Source organism: Mytilus edulis, chromosome 5, assembly GCF_963676685.1.
Source record: "Mytilus edulis chromosome 5, xbMytEdul2.2, whole genome shotgun sequence".
Classification (NCBI taxonomy): Eukaryota; Metazoa; Mollusca; class Bivalvia; order Mytilida; family Mytilidae; genus Mytilus; species Mytilus edulis.
In genome coordinates this window covers 48,967,397-48,980,394 of record NC_092348.1, presented here as the reverse complement: position 1 = coordinate 48,980,394, position 12,998 = coordinate 48,967,397, and the positions used below count along the sequence as shown (strand labels likewise).

The window sequence follows — 12,998 nt, the reverse complement described above, 5'->3', positions numbered from 1 at the left end:
TTTGCAATGAAACTTACAAAAATATAATAAAATCGAACACTCAGAACCACCTTTATCATCAAACGGAACGAATGGAGAACAATTGTCATATTTGAATTGGTAAAGGCATTTTCCGAAGAAATTGTGAGTTAACTTAGTTTTAAAGCTAGCAAATAAACTTATCATAGATACCAGGATTAAATTTAGTATTTACGCTAGACGCGCGTTTCGTCTACAAAAGACCCATCAGTGACGGTCGAATCAAAAACAGTTAAAAAGGCCAAATAAAGTACGAAGTTGAAGAGCATTGAAAACCAAAATTCCTAAAAGTTTTGCCAAATACAGCTAAGGAAATTATGCCTGAGGTAGAAAAGCCTTAGTATTTCAAATAACTAAAAAATTTGTAAACAGTAAATTTATAAATATAACCATATCAATGACAATTCATGTCAGCACAAAAATTGCTGACTACTGGGCTTGTGATACCCTCGGCAGCAGTGGCATCGACCCAGTGGTTGTAAATAAACTCATCATAGATACCAGGACTGAATTTAGTATATACGCCAGACGCGCGTTTCGTCTACAAATGACTCATCAGTGACGCTCCCTTTTATGTCGATAAAGTACAAATCAATATAAAAGATTAATAAAACAAATTTGGCAAATTATAAACGAAACTTTCAATAGAAAAGATAAAGAATTTGAAAAGGGAAGAAAAACCAGATTACGTCGCTAGGCTTCCAAAATAACGAAAATATCTTTCAAAAGTGTTTAAAATTTAATCAAAATGTTTGCGTCCAAAATGTCGTTTGTAAACTTGAATATTTGTGTAAATTACTATCAAATTAGACCTTTGATATTTATTGATAACACAAAAAACTAAACTTAGCTTATTTTTCACAGCAATAAAGAAATGTTCCAGATTTTGATTCCGAAAGTTATTATACAAAAATTTCAAAGTTGACATACAACTTCATTTTAATAGTGTATTACAATACAATACACTAATAACAAAAAACCTCAGGCCGTTAACAACTGTTGTCAGATAGTTTTTCTACACAAGTAGTCAGATGACCTGACTACAAGTGTAAAAGAACTATACGGCTGTTGGTTTCCAGCCTGTTTTTTGTTACCTTTCTTTTGTAACTGGCTTGAATGACGTTGCATTTCGTATTAGAAAGGAGTAGTAGGATTTAACAGATTAGACATTTTCGTCACTTCCCTTCAACTGATAGTTCTTTTCTCAAGAAATTCAATAATCTAATTGTTTTATAAAAAAAGAACCATGTCATGTAAAAGATATGTGTCGTACACTTATGATACTTTTTTCCAAATGCAACTTCGCAAGTAAGAAATGTATTTCAGAGGTAGGCAAGATACAATCTGATTTTTATTCGTGGAAAACAGAAAATGAAAAAGGGAGAGAAAGGGGGGGGGGTGTAAATAAATTTGAAATAAACGGATAATGTTAATTTGGACCATATTTGAGTTGATAGGGATTTTATCTTTTGGTCTTTCCCTAAAATTTCTCCATGTGAAAAAAAACAACGTTAATTCACAGACAAGAAACCACAATATTAGAAACATTCATGTCCTCCAACAACATCATACAGTGCAGCATGGCCACTATCTTGACTACACACCAAAAGTCGACTTGTTTTCTTGTCAAAGAAAATTCCACGAGGATTGTTTATATCATCTGATCTGTCAAGAACAGTTTTGTGATGTTTTCCATCTTTCGATACAAGAAGAACAACGTCCTCCAACGGACAGGCGAGGTAAATATTCCCTTGACTATCGGCGGTTAGCGGTACTGATGAATTTGAACTACTTTTCAGTTTTTCATCAGTGAAAGTCCAAAGCTTTTTCCCGAATGTGTTATAGCAATGCAAAGTGTTATTGTCTCTACTTGTTAAATAAATGTTATCTTTATTGATTGTAAGGTTATATACGTTGTGAATATTGATAGGAATAAGTTTTTCCACTCGCTTATCATCCGATAATATTTTGATACCTTCTGGGTATGTTACAATAAACAACTCACATTCGTCATTGTGACTTATTCCCCAAAGTGAAATACTGTCCTTTTCTGCTGAAATACTAATTGTTTCCCTTAGTCGATATGTGTTATAGTCATACGCAACAAAAATGTTCTTGTTTTCTGATTTTCTGCGGAATGTTACATATACGGTGCTCTCATTTACAACAGTGACATCAAATGGTTGATCTGTGAGTTGAATGTAATGCTCAAATCCTCCATCCTCGTCATGTATAATTAATCTTTTATTATTGCCGTCTGCGAACATCAGTTTATTGTTTGGTAATATTACACAGCTTGTCAAATTCATTGTGTGGTAACCGGATTGTATGACTATTTTTTCTTTTAAGTGTAACTTGAATTTCTTTCTTTGTTGCGAAACTGGAACACACATATCAGAATGTCGTACCTGTTTATCCTTTGGTTCGATGTAGTATTTTGCACAAACTGAGGTTTCATCTTTGATGGTACCAAATTTGTTCAGTTCCGTAACAATTGATTCCAGTTGAGAATCGACGGATATGGTAAGCGTGTGAACAGGAAACTTACTGACTGCTTCTTTTATAAATTGCTTATCTTTCAACACTGATGCACCAATTTCTTTTATTCCAATCAGAGCTTGGGCATCAGACGCAAACGCTTTCAATACATATGTTTTTTCCTTTCTCTCCATTAATTTTTTTTCTTGAAATAAAAAGTTGTTTTGATACTCAACTAGTTGAAGTTGGTGTTTTTCAAAACATGACTTAACCTCTTGCATTATCTGCTGCTGTAAAGTGTCTAGTTTATTATTGATTTTTTCACGAAAATTTTGTATTTTCATCTCAATTTTTTCTTTTTGAAGTTTAAGTTCGTCACCAGCTTCCTTGCATGAATGTATGCTTGTTTCTAAGTTTTCCAGTAATTCCTTGATAGAAGACTCCAAATCCAATAATGCTGTAGACGTTTTTACACCCTTAGAGGCATCATTGAGTTCTAGGATGTCGCAACTACTGTGGAAAAGTTGCACACATTTCAGACACAGAATTGTGTCATGTTGGGTACAGAAAAATCCTAATTTCTTTTGATGTTCATTACAGTTTCTTTTAATTTCCAAACTACCTGCTTTATGTCGATCTGCGATGGAAATCAATTGATGGTGCTTTGATATTTTTGTGACCTTGTGATATTTGACACAAGTTTCACAATATCTTTCCTCACATTCAATGCACCAAGTTTCAGCAAGATTAACATCACCGTTTTGTTCGCATGGTTCACAATACATTATTTCTGGAAACGTAGTTTCCCGGATTTATGGAAAATATGAGCATGAAAATATACCCAAAAATCAGTTGGAATTGAAATATCTGGATATCAATCTTTGGTTGTGCACTGAAATGTAAAATAAATTGGAGGGAATAAAAATTATTTTGTCTATAGATTTTTATTTAAAAATCCAAAATTTCTGTATGTTAGTACATGTAGTTTACTTAGGGAAAGACATTCATCATTGATACTAGGATTACAATTGTGTACACCAGACGCTTGTTTCATCTTCAAAAGACTAACTTGTGACTGTAGAAAAAAAAATCCAAAGGGCCAAATAAAATAGTTAGACGACGAGCATCGATGAACCAATAATTCTGACATGGTCTGTCTAGTACTATTCACTGGGGTAAAGCTGATGGCCGCAACTGCATTCACAGTCATCCCAAGATGTCTGATGAAAAATTAGGTCAGTATCTGTATTGTCTGTTAAAGTGTTTCTATATCATTTTCTTAACAAATCATGCATTGAAACGATGTAAATTTATAAAAGATTCACAAGGAAATCACAAATTACTATCGAGAAATGTGTAAGAAACAGGAAATTGGATTGGAAAAAATCGCTAAGATGAACGTAAATCATCATTAAAATATTTTCAAGATGACCGTTACATAACACAAGGATGACCGTGATTGGTAAAAAGATGACCGTAATTTATAAAGGATTACCATAATTTATAAAATTAAAGAATGACTGTCAATTCTAAGAAATATCCGTATTTGTATTACATTTTTGTATCAAATAATTAATCGTGTTGGTATAACACGTATCTATAAGACAGTATAGGTACAGGTAATTAAGACGTGTTTCAAATTCATAGTTCATCATATGCAACCTCCAACTACAAGCCAGATAGATCCTTAAACAAGTCTTGTACGAATAGCGAATTTCAAGGGATAACCTTGTCAAATTGTATAAACAGAAATGTTATTCATGTATCAACCAAATTAAGATTTAAATCTGCTTCTTCTGGAACCTCTGGAACCATACACATGGGCTCGATTACCGGATATGCATAAAGCAATTATGTTTAATTAATGGTTTTTATCGTCGATACGCTGTCAATTTTTATTATAATTTATGTAACGTCGTTATTATATGATTAAACGCCTTTTTAAAGGAACTTACTTTACCAGACCAATTCACTCACAAACAAATAAAAGTTCGAATGACTTTTATGATATGTTTGTGAGTGACTTGGTCCATTTTATGCACAAATAAATTCCTTTAAAAAGGCATTTAATCCTTATAATTCTTTTAAATTCGAGAAAGGGGAATATATTTTTCCACACTCGTTAACTCTATCATGCGTAAATTGTATATTTATGTCATTGAATAGGCCTGGCGCATGAATATATTTGTTGGTTAACGCAAAAAAATTTACTGAATGAAATTTGCTATCTGATAAAAAGTAAACTGCAAAAACCCATATTATCATTCAATCGAATGTTTTTGTGTATTATTTTATTTGACGATTAACAATAGTGTAGTGAAAATAAATTTAGTAACGTCTGTGTTATTTTCGCCGTCATTTTGTTTACATTGGTAACGAAATGAAGTTCAGTCAACGTCGTCTATCGAGAAATAACTAACGTCAATATCAACTACCGGGAGTAATCTCGACCAATCATATCAACGTATTCCCTAAAATGCCGTGAAATCCTATAAGAATTATCAATAAATATTCAATTATTTACGAGAAATATGCAATTTAATATCATTGTTATAAACTCAAAATACGGCAAATAGTAAAAAAGAAATTGATTAAACATATTTATATCCGCTAACCGAGCCCCTTTTGAGACAAACCCAACAAATGCTATGAATGCAAAATATGGATATTTCTTATAATTGACGGTCATCCATTATAAATTACGGTCATCCTTTAAAAATTACGGTCATCGTTTAACCCATTACGGTCACCCTTGTTATGAATAGTTAATTCTGTTACGGTCACCTCCATTATGATTTACGGTCATCTAAGCGAAGTTTTCAAATCCAATTTCCTGTTTCATACACATTTCGCGGTGGTATTTTGTGATTTACGTGTGAATCATTTATAAATTTACATCGTTCCAATGTTTACTTTGTAAATAAAATGATATAGAAACACTTTAACAGACAATACAGTTACTGACCTAAGTTTTCATCCGACATATTGGGATGACCGTGATTGCAGTTACGGTCATCAGCTTTACCCCAGTGACTATTGTTAAAGATGCCTGGGGGTAGAAAAAAGTATTTCGTTAAACAATTTAAAGTTGTGTAAACAGTTAATTTATAATTCTACCAACACGGTAAATCTGACATAACTGGGCCAGTGACCTCGAGAAGTTAACTAACACAAGCACTGGTATCAAACCAGTGGTTGTAAATAAACTCATCCTTGAAGCCTTGAAAAGAAAGAGGTAGGGTCAATTTTCACTTGACTTTGAGTAGCATCTAACACCGGTACCATTAATATTTTGAATGATATTATTTATTTGGCGTTTGACAATAAAATTTCACGAAGCTTTTGTAGTTTGTTCCCTTAAGTAGAAAATCTTACTATTATACCTGTTTTATCATCGAGACTCCTCGTTATGATTTCTCGCGGTCGGAATGTGTCATCATTGTACAGCAATATAATATTTCCCACAGAAATTTACCAAAAGTAAGCTTGCAATAAATTCTAATATTGCACTAGTGCAATAAATCTTCAAAATTCATGACGTCATCAACGACAATATCTTAGTTTAAACCAGTTTTTACTTTCAAATATTATATTGCTATACAATAAAAGGGTTATTAGTGTGGCGGCTACAAGCATATATCACACTAATTGTGCACATCTGCTACAAGCATGAAATGTGACATAGACCTGCCTCAACTATTACTCTTTTATTTCAGATAGAGAGGCATTTGAAAAAAATGTCTCACTTCTTGTAAAGTCCAAAATGGCGGACATCATACTTGAATCAGCCAAATATCGAAGGCTAGTATGAGAAAAGGAGTTATTATCATGCTACTATCATAATATTTGGTAAAAATCTTTGTTATGTACTACTTTTGGATATATTATATAGATTAGATGCCTTCCTCAAACACTACTCCGAGAAAAATTCAACATGGCGGACATTGTATCAAAATAAGTTTTTAGTGAGGGTAATTGAAATGTGTTTTAACGTATTGCTACTATTATTACATTGCGCAATTTCTTATTTTAATATTCAACTTTCTTCAAAATGTAAAGAACATGTTGTTTTTTTGTGCTGGTCATGAAATGTTTGTTTGAAGTTATCCTCAAAACCACTTATTCTATTATGTTGTATAGTATTATGTTAGTATCATGTCCGCCATTTTTGATTTTACCGGAAGTGAGACATTATTGTCAAATGCCTCCCTATCTGAAATAAAACAGTAATAGTTGAGGAAGGTCTATGCCAAATTTCATGCTTGTAGCAGGATGTGCACAATTTTTCACAAAGCCGCCGCACTATCTTGCATGAATATTGGAGAATATTGTCCCTCGTAGAACATATATTGCACTCGCAAGCTCGTGCAATATGAAATCCTACTCGGATATATTTCAAATACTCATGCAATAACCCTATATTCTTGTATAAATTTGAAAAATAAGTAGTGGAATGAATCCAAACTGCGTAGCGTAATATTCAATCGAACAAATAACTGCTTATTGTTGTAAAGCTTTCTTTTAAATGTTTAGAACGTGAAGATTAAATGACTGGTAAATCAAACATTTAAAAAAAAATTCGGCATCTCATTTATTAATTTTTAAACGTTATACTGATAGTTTAAATTAAACTTTCTATTGATAACTTGGACCTGTGATGCGGAATATCTGATTATTTATGATAGTGGAAAATATAAGCAAGCAAAATCGAGAGAATTGTGTGAATGATGATACAAGCATGAAAATTAGCACGAAACATTATTATTATATACTTTTTAAGAAAAAATCTGTTAGCCACAAAAAACAAAAAATCATTTTTTGAAGATGGTCACCACCTTTTCCAAAATGACTGTTTTATTCCATATTAAAATACTTATTTTACTGGGAATCGTTTTCTTTGACCTTCTTTTTAGTAAAAAATATTATCAGGTAATTAGTGCTACCTTCGTTACATGTGATTTATATACTAAAATGAATATCTGGGTATGCGCAAAAATGTTACAAAATTGATATTATTTAATCCGTAATCATGTGAACTTCGATTTAACCCATCAGCTAGAGATAGATAACGCATAAATTGTGCGTGTTCTGTTATTTAAAGAAAAAGAGTACCAGCATTTAAAGTGAAACAATGGTTAATCACTTGATTGACTGGTTCGATCCACCAAAAATCATTCTTATACAGGTATAAACAATTATGAACATATATTTTTTTAACTATACTATGAAATAACAGACGTAGAAAAATTGCACGAGTTCACTCCCTATTTCTATTTTTGTTTACATCGCTGATATTTGGCTGTTTTTATGTGCTGTCCCAGGTTGTTTTAAGTGTTCGTTTTTATATTCTGTGGTCAGTCAGCACTTCGGTATTGACATGCTTATCAATTATATGGTCATTTTTACTACTGTTCGCAAAAGTAAGAATTCTTCTAAATACTACGGATTTACTTATTCCAGACATAGATAAACTTAGCCGTATTTGGACAACATTTGGGAATTTTGGGTAAATCATCTTCAACTTTGTCTTTATTTGGCTTTTTAACGTTTTTGATATGAGCATCACTGATGAGTAATATGTAGGCGAAACATGTGTCTTGTGTATTAAGTTATTAGGTTAATACCTTTGAAAACTATTAGCATGTTTGAAATGCATTACTATATCGTTTATTTAAGTATTTCTCCTATTTGTCCTGAATATTTTTTGCATTTATTTGTAATTTTGTCATGTCATATGATTTATGATTTGTTATTTAAGTGTTCTATTAAACATTGCCATACAAGCACGAGGTTTTGCCAGCAAAAAAAAAAGGTTCAACCCAACATTTTTTTTAATATGTCCTGTACAAAGTCAGGAAAATGGCAGTTGTTATCTTATAGTTCGTTTCTCTGTGTGTTACATTATTGTTTGGTTTTTGTTGCACTTCAGTGTTATTGATGTTTCGTTGTTCTTCTTATAATTAATGTTTTTTCCTCGGTTTTAATCGAATTAAAACTTTCAAACAGCGTATACTATGGTTGCCTTTATTTATAGGACAATCGAAGGTTTTCGGGGGGTTAACTCGATAGTTAATTTGATGTTGTCAAGACTTATATACATATGAAACGAAGCTACATATTATTGAGCCCATGCTCTGTAAATTTTTTTATCCTAGACTTTTAATAATTTGGATTAATGTTTTATATGGTTATAAATAAAAAATCAAGTCAAATATAAGAACATGAATTTGACAGCTAGTGCCCCTAATATAACATCTTCTGGATGTTTTGTGTAACAGTTTTAATCCTATTTGATTTTCAAATTCAAGTAGTCGAAACGATAGCCTTAGCATATCCTTGTATGTACCCTTTTATGTAGTCGAAATGATATCCCATGTCTGGATAAATATCTTTTTATTTATCTCGCCATCGTCCCGTAGGCAACTTACAAGTACTTGAACGTTAATTTCATAAGATTCCTTGCATAATTTTAAGGTCATAACAACTGCTAGTCCCCGATAGTATTGTAAGCTCATAAGTCAGTGATCTGGTAGTGACATGATTTTAAAAAAAATCTTAGTTTTCCGTAGATAAATTCAGGAACTATAAAAAAAAAATTGGGATGCAAAAGTGACCTTAGACGGATGTGTCAGTTGGTCAACTCAATTAGCGTGGTAAATTTTTCGTACAAGTGAGAGGTTTAGCGCTATAAAACCAGATTTAATCCACCATTTTCTGAATTTCAAAATGCCTGTACCAAGTCAGGAATATGACAGTTGATGTCCATTCGTTTGATGTGTTTTGTCATTTGAATTTGCAATTTGATTAGGGACTTTCCAATTGAATTTTCTTCGGAGTTCAGTATTTTTTCTGATTTTACTTTTTATTAATCCATCCGGCTTTCAGAATTTAGGCATTCAAAGTTCCTGCTGAAGGTAGAGCTGGAAAACTCTTCGGAGGCATACACGTGATGGTGTTATTTTCACTTTAATACTTTATACATTCTAATACCTCAAACATAGATCTAGTGATGCATGCTGTTTTTGACCGTTTACATGTAGTGTAAATTACGGTTTTTATCATGTATTTTCTTGATTTCCACTGAAGTCCTGATTTTTCGTAATGGCTGACGACTTCAATTGTGTCATATATTTAACGTGTCTATTTGAAGAATCGTTTTGTTGTTTTCACTATTTACATGGTAAATATCATGATTTTGCATGAGGTGTCGACTATGTAGCCGATTTATTCAATGCAACCACATCTTTATTTTTTTTGTGTTGTTTGGGTAGAGGGAAATTTTACTTTTAACTAGATTGTTTTCTGATATATGTATTAAAATGCAATACCTATTGTGTTTACTTGTATCGAAAATTATTAAAAGTAAACAATATTGATTTACAAAATATAGGATGTATGTTTTTGAAATTGCCATAAAGTGTGTTGACACACAAGATTAACCAGAAATTATACAAACACTGTTTGTAAAAACACACATACCTCAGTATGTTTTAACTTTAAATTAGATTTCATTCTTACCTTTTTTACAGTCCTTACATGAATCAACTTATGATATCTTTACACGATACACAGGTAAATATCACCAAGTACTAAAGAAAAATAATCAATAAATGGCAAAAATACACAATATTGGAAAAGTCCATATTACATAATTACACAATGTCATGTTTTATGTTTGAAGAATGATAAAATGATTAAAACAAAACAAAAATCTTCTCTTTGATCGTTTTTTTTTGTCTCTTTGACATATTCCCTATTTCTATTCTCAGTCATATAGTTATACAATTTAATTTCAATATAAACAAGGTAATTTACAAATATTTCTTAAAATTGAATGTTTGCAATTCTCTATTTACACTGTGTATAACTACTTCATATACAGGAGTGTGTTCCTTACACATAAACTGCTCCAACAGAATTACTAGGAGGAAAGATTCAAAAATGACACGCTGTACATTTTATGGAAACCATCACGAATTGGTTGATCCAAACGATGTGTCTGTGTCTAAACAAACTGATGACATTTTTACCACATCTTAGATTTTGGCTTAACATGTATGTCGTCTGTCTGTTTAGTACTGAACATGACCTATTCCTGAATATGACTGTTATACCGTGTTATATAAAGTGTTGATGTACGGTGTGTCTCGGTATTTTGTACATTCAACATTCATGTATTTAATTTTTGTTTATTTCTGTTATGGTTTCGGTCGGATAATGTGTTATGTTGAGACAACTTTTGTCCAAGGGTCCGAAATACAGAGAGCCACAGCTAATCAATTGGAAGCAGAACTTCAAACTACTAATGCATTCTGTTGAGGGTTATGCAAAAGACTGGGCAAAAAGAGAAAAGAATGAGGTTGACACTCTTTCGGAGTGGGTAAAATCAGTGAGGTCATTGATTCAGATAAGAGTAAGTAAGCTTAAAGGGTCAATGAGCACCAAAGTTCCTTCCATCTTTAAAGACCCTCATGTCATAGAGGAGTTGTCTTGCCTCCATGACAAATATGTTGTCGTTCCAGCTGACAAAGCCTCAAACAATATTGTTTTTGTTTGCAAGAAACACTACATTGACTGCCTGATTAAGTAACTGGGGATAAATAACACACTTGAAAATCCTACATATACACTAAGTACGATTACGAAGCAGGAGATCCTGGAAAACCACAAATCGGTTCTAATCTCCTTTGCTGTTAATCCAAAGAATGAAGACCAGGATCTTCCATCCTTATATTGGATTCCTAAGCTTCACAAGAATCCTTATAAGGAAAGGTATTTTGCAGATTCTTCCAAGTGTTCCACTAAACCTCTTTCTAAAGTCCATACTCACTGCAGTCAAAGAAGGAATTCATAAATATTCCGAAACGGCATATTCAAGAAGTGGTGTTAATCAGATGTGGATACTGAAAAATTCAAAAGAGTTATTGGTGAATTTACAATCTCAATCATTATTTTTGAATTTAGAGGTTTAGTCTTCCAACAGACTATTGGAATCACAATGGGTACCATTTGCGCTTCTCTACTTGCAGATTTGTTTTTATATTCCTATGAAGCAGAATTTATCCAAGGGCTTGTACAGAAAGAAGAAAAGAAATTAGCCCAATATTTTAATTTCACCTTTCGGTATATTGATGATGTCCTGTCTCTTAATAATAATAGATTCAGTGATCACTTACATTTAATATATCCAAGTGAACTTAAAAATTAAAAATACTACCGACACAGATAAATCTGCTTTATATTTAGACCTTTTTCTCGAACTGATGGTAGGTTGAATACCAAAATTTATGAAAAACGCGATGATTTTAATTTTCCTATTGTCAACTTTCCATTTTTGTATAGCAACATCCCAGCGGCACCAGCATATGGAGTATAGATGTCTCAATTGATACGTTACTGTAGAGCTAGCTCAAAGTACGTTGATTTTGTTGAACGAGGGATACGGTTTTCTCAAAAGTTGCTTAGACAGGGCTATGAATCAATCAAATTAAGGTCATCACTCAAGATATTTCACGGTCGCCATAAAGAGCTGATTGGCCATTATGACAAAAGTGTGTCAGAAATCAAATCTGATATTCTTCCTCAGTCGTAATAAACTTCCATCATTACCGAATTGAACAAAGAAATTACACGACGGGTGCCGTATACGTTGCAGGAAATGCTTACCCTTCCGGAGCACCTGATTTCACTCACGGTTTTTAGTGGAGTTCGTGTTGTTTCTTAATTATTATTTATAACTGTTGATGTAAACGTCCTTTGGTTTTGTGAGTCTTTGTTTACTCCTTGGTTTTGATCGTATCTTCTATAGTCCAAATATGTTAATAATAAAATAGCATCATTGTCATGACATTTTTGTATTTTATTTTTTGATATTGTCATAAAATCGGGAGGTTTGGCTGTTCATTAAACCATGCTAAACCTACCATTTTTTCTTTAATTGTCCTTTATCAAGTCAGGAATATGGCATTAGATATCGAATAATTCGTTTCTATGTATATTGGCGTTTGCTTTTGTTGCACTTTAGTGTTCTTGTTGTTCCTTTGTTATCCTCATATAGTTGCTGTGTTTCTCTCGGTTTTTGTTTGTAACCCTGATTTGTTTTTATCTCAATCGATTTATGACTCTTGAAGACCGGTATACTAACGTTGCCTTTATTTATGACAATGAGTGTGAGAGCAGACTAGTTCTATACCATGTTAAAGCTGTCAATAATGATGAAAACATAATGAAATAATTTTGCCCCCAACAAACGAATTTAGTTAATTTAGTAAATTTATCAATATTTGTTTACATGTTTTAAATGAATATACTTTACTATACTACTGTTCTTTATTGAACATTTAAGTGTGCACTACATACTATGCAGTTTATTAATACAGTTTCGAATTCATTTTATTTTATTTATAATTTTGTTTAAAATTCATTTTTTTTGGAAAATTCTAGTTGACAAGTAATGAAAATTTTGCTTAATCAACGGAAATATTTTTATTATATTCATGTAT

The 12,998-nt window shown here is 32.2% G+C and overlaps 1 protein-coding gene across 1 annotated transcript; it reads right to left on the bottom strand.

Annotated features, from left to right (window-relative positions):
* Window positions 1–749: 749 nt before the first annotated feature.
* On the bottom strand, window positions 750–10,087 carry LOC139523844 (uncharacterized). Its single transcript, XM_071318181.1, has 2 exons — window positions 10,015–10,087; window positions 750–3,388 (listed from the first exon to the last, which is right to left on the bottom strand). Exon 2 carries the CDS (start codon window positions 3,279–3,281, stop codon window positions 1,557–1,559), a length of 1,725 nt encoding a protein of 574 aa, XP_071174282.1. The 5' UTR covers window positions 3,282–3,388; window positions 10,015–10,087; the 3' UTR covers window positions 750–1,556.
* Window positions 10,088–12,998: the final 2,911 nt, after the last annotated feature.

Excerpts from the sequence above, each read along its gene's own strand:
- LOC139523844 (XM_071318181.1), bottom strand. The coding sequence starts at position 3,281 with ATGTATTGTGAACCATGCGAACAAAACGGTGATGTTAATCTTGCTGAA.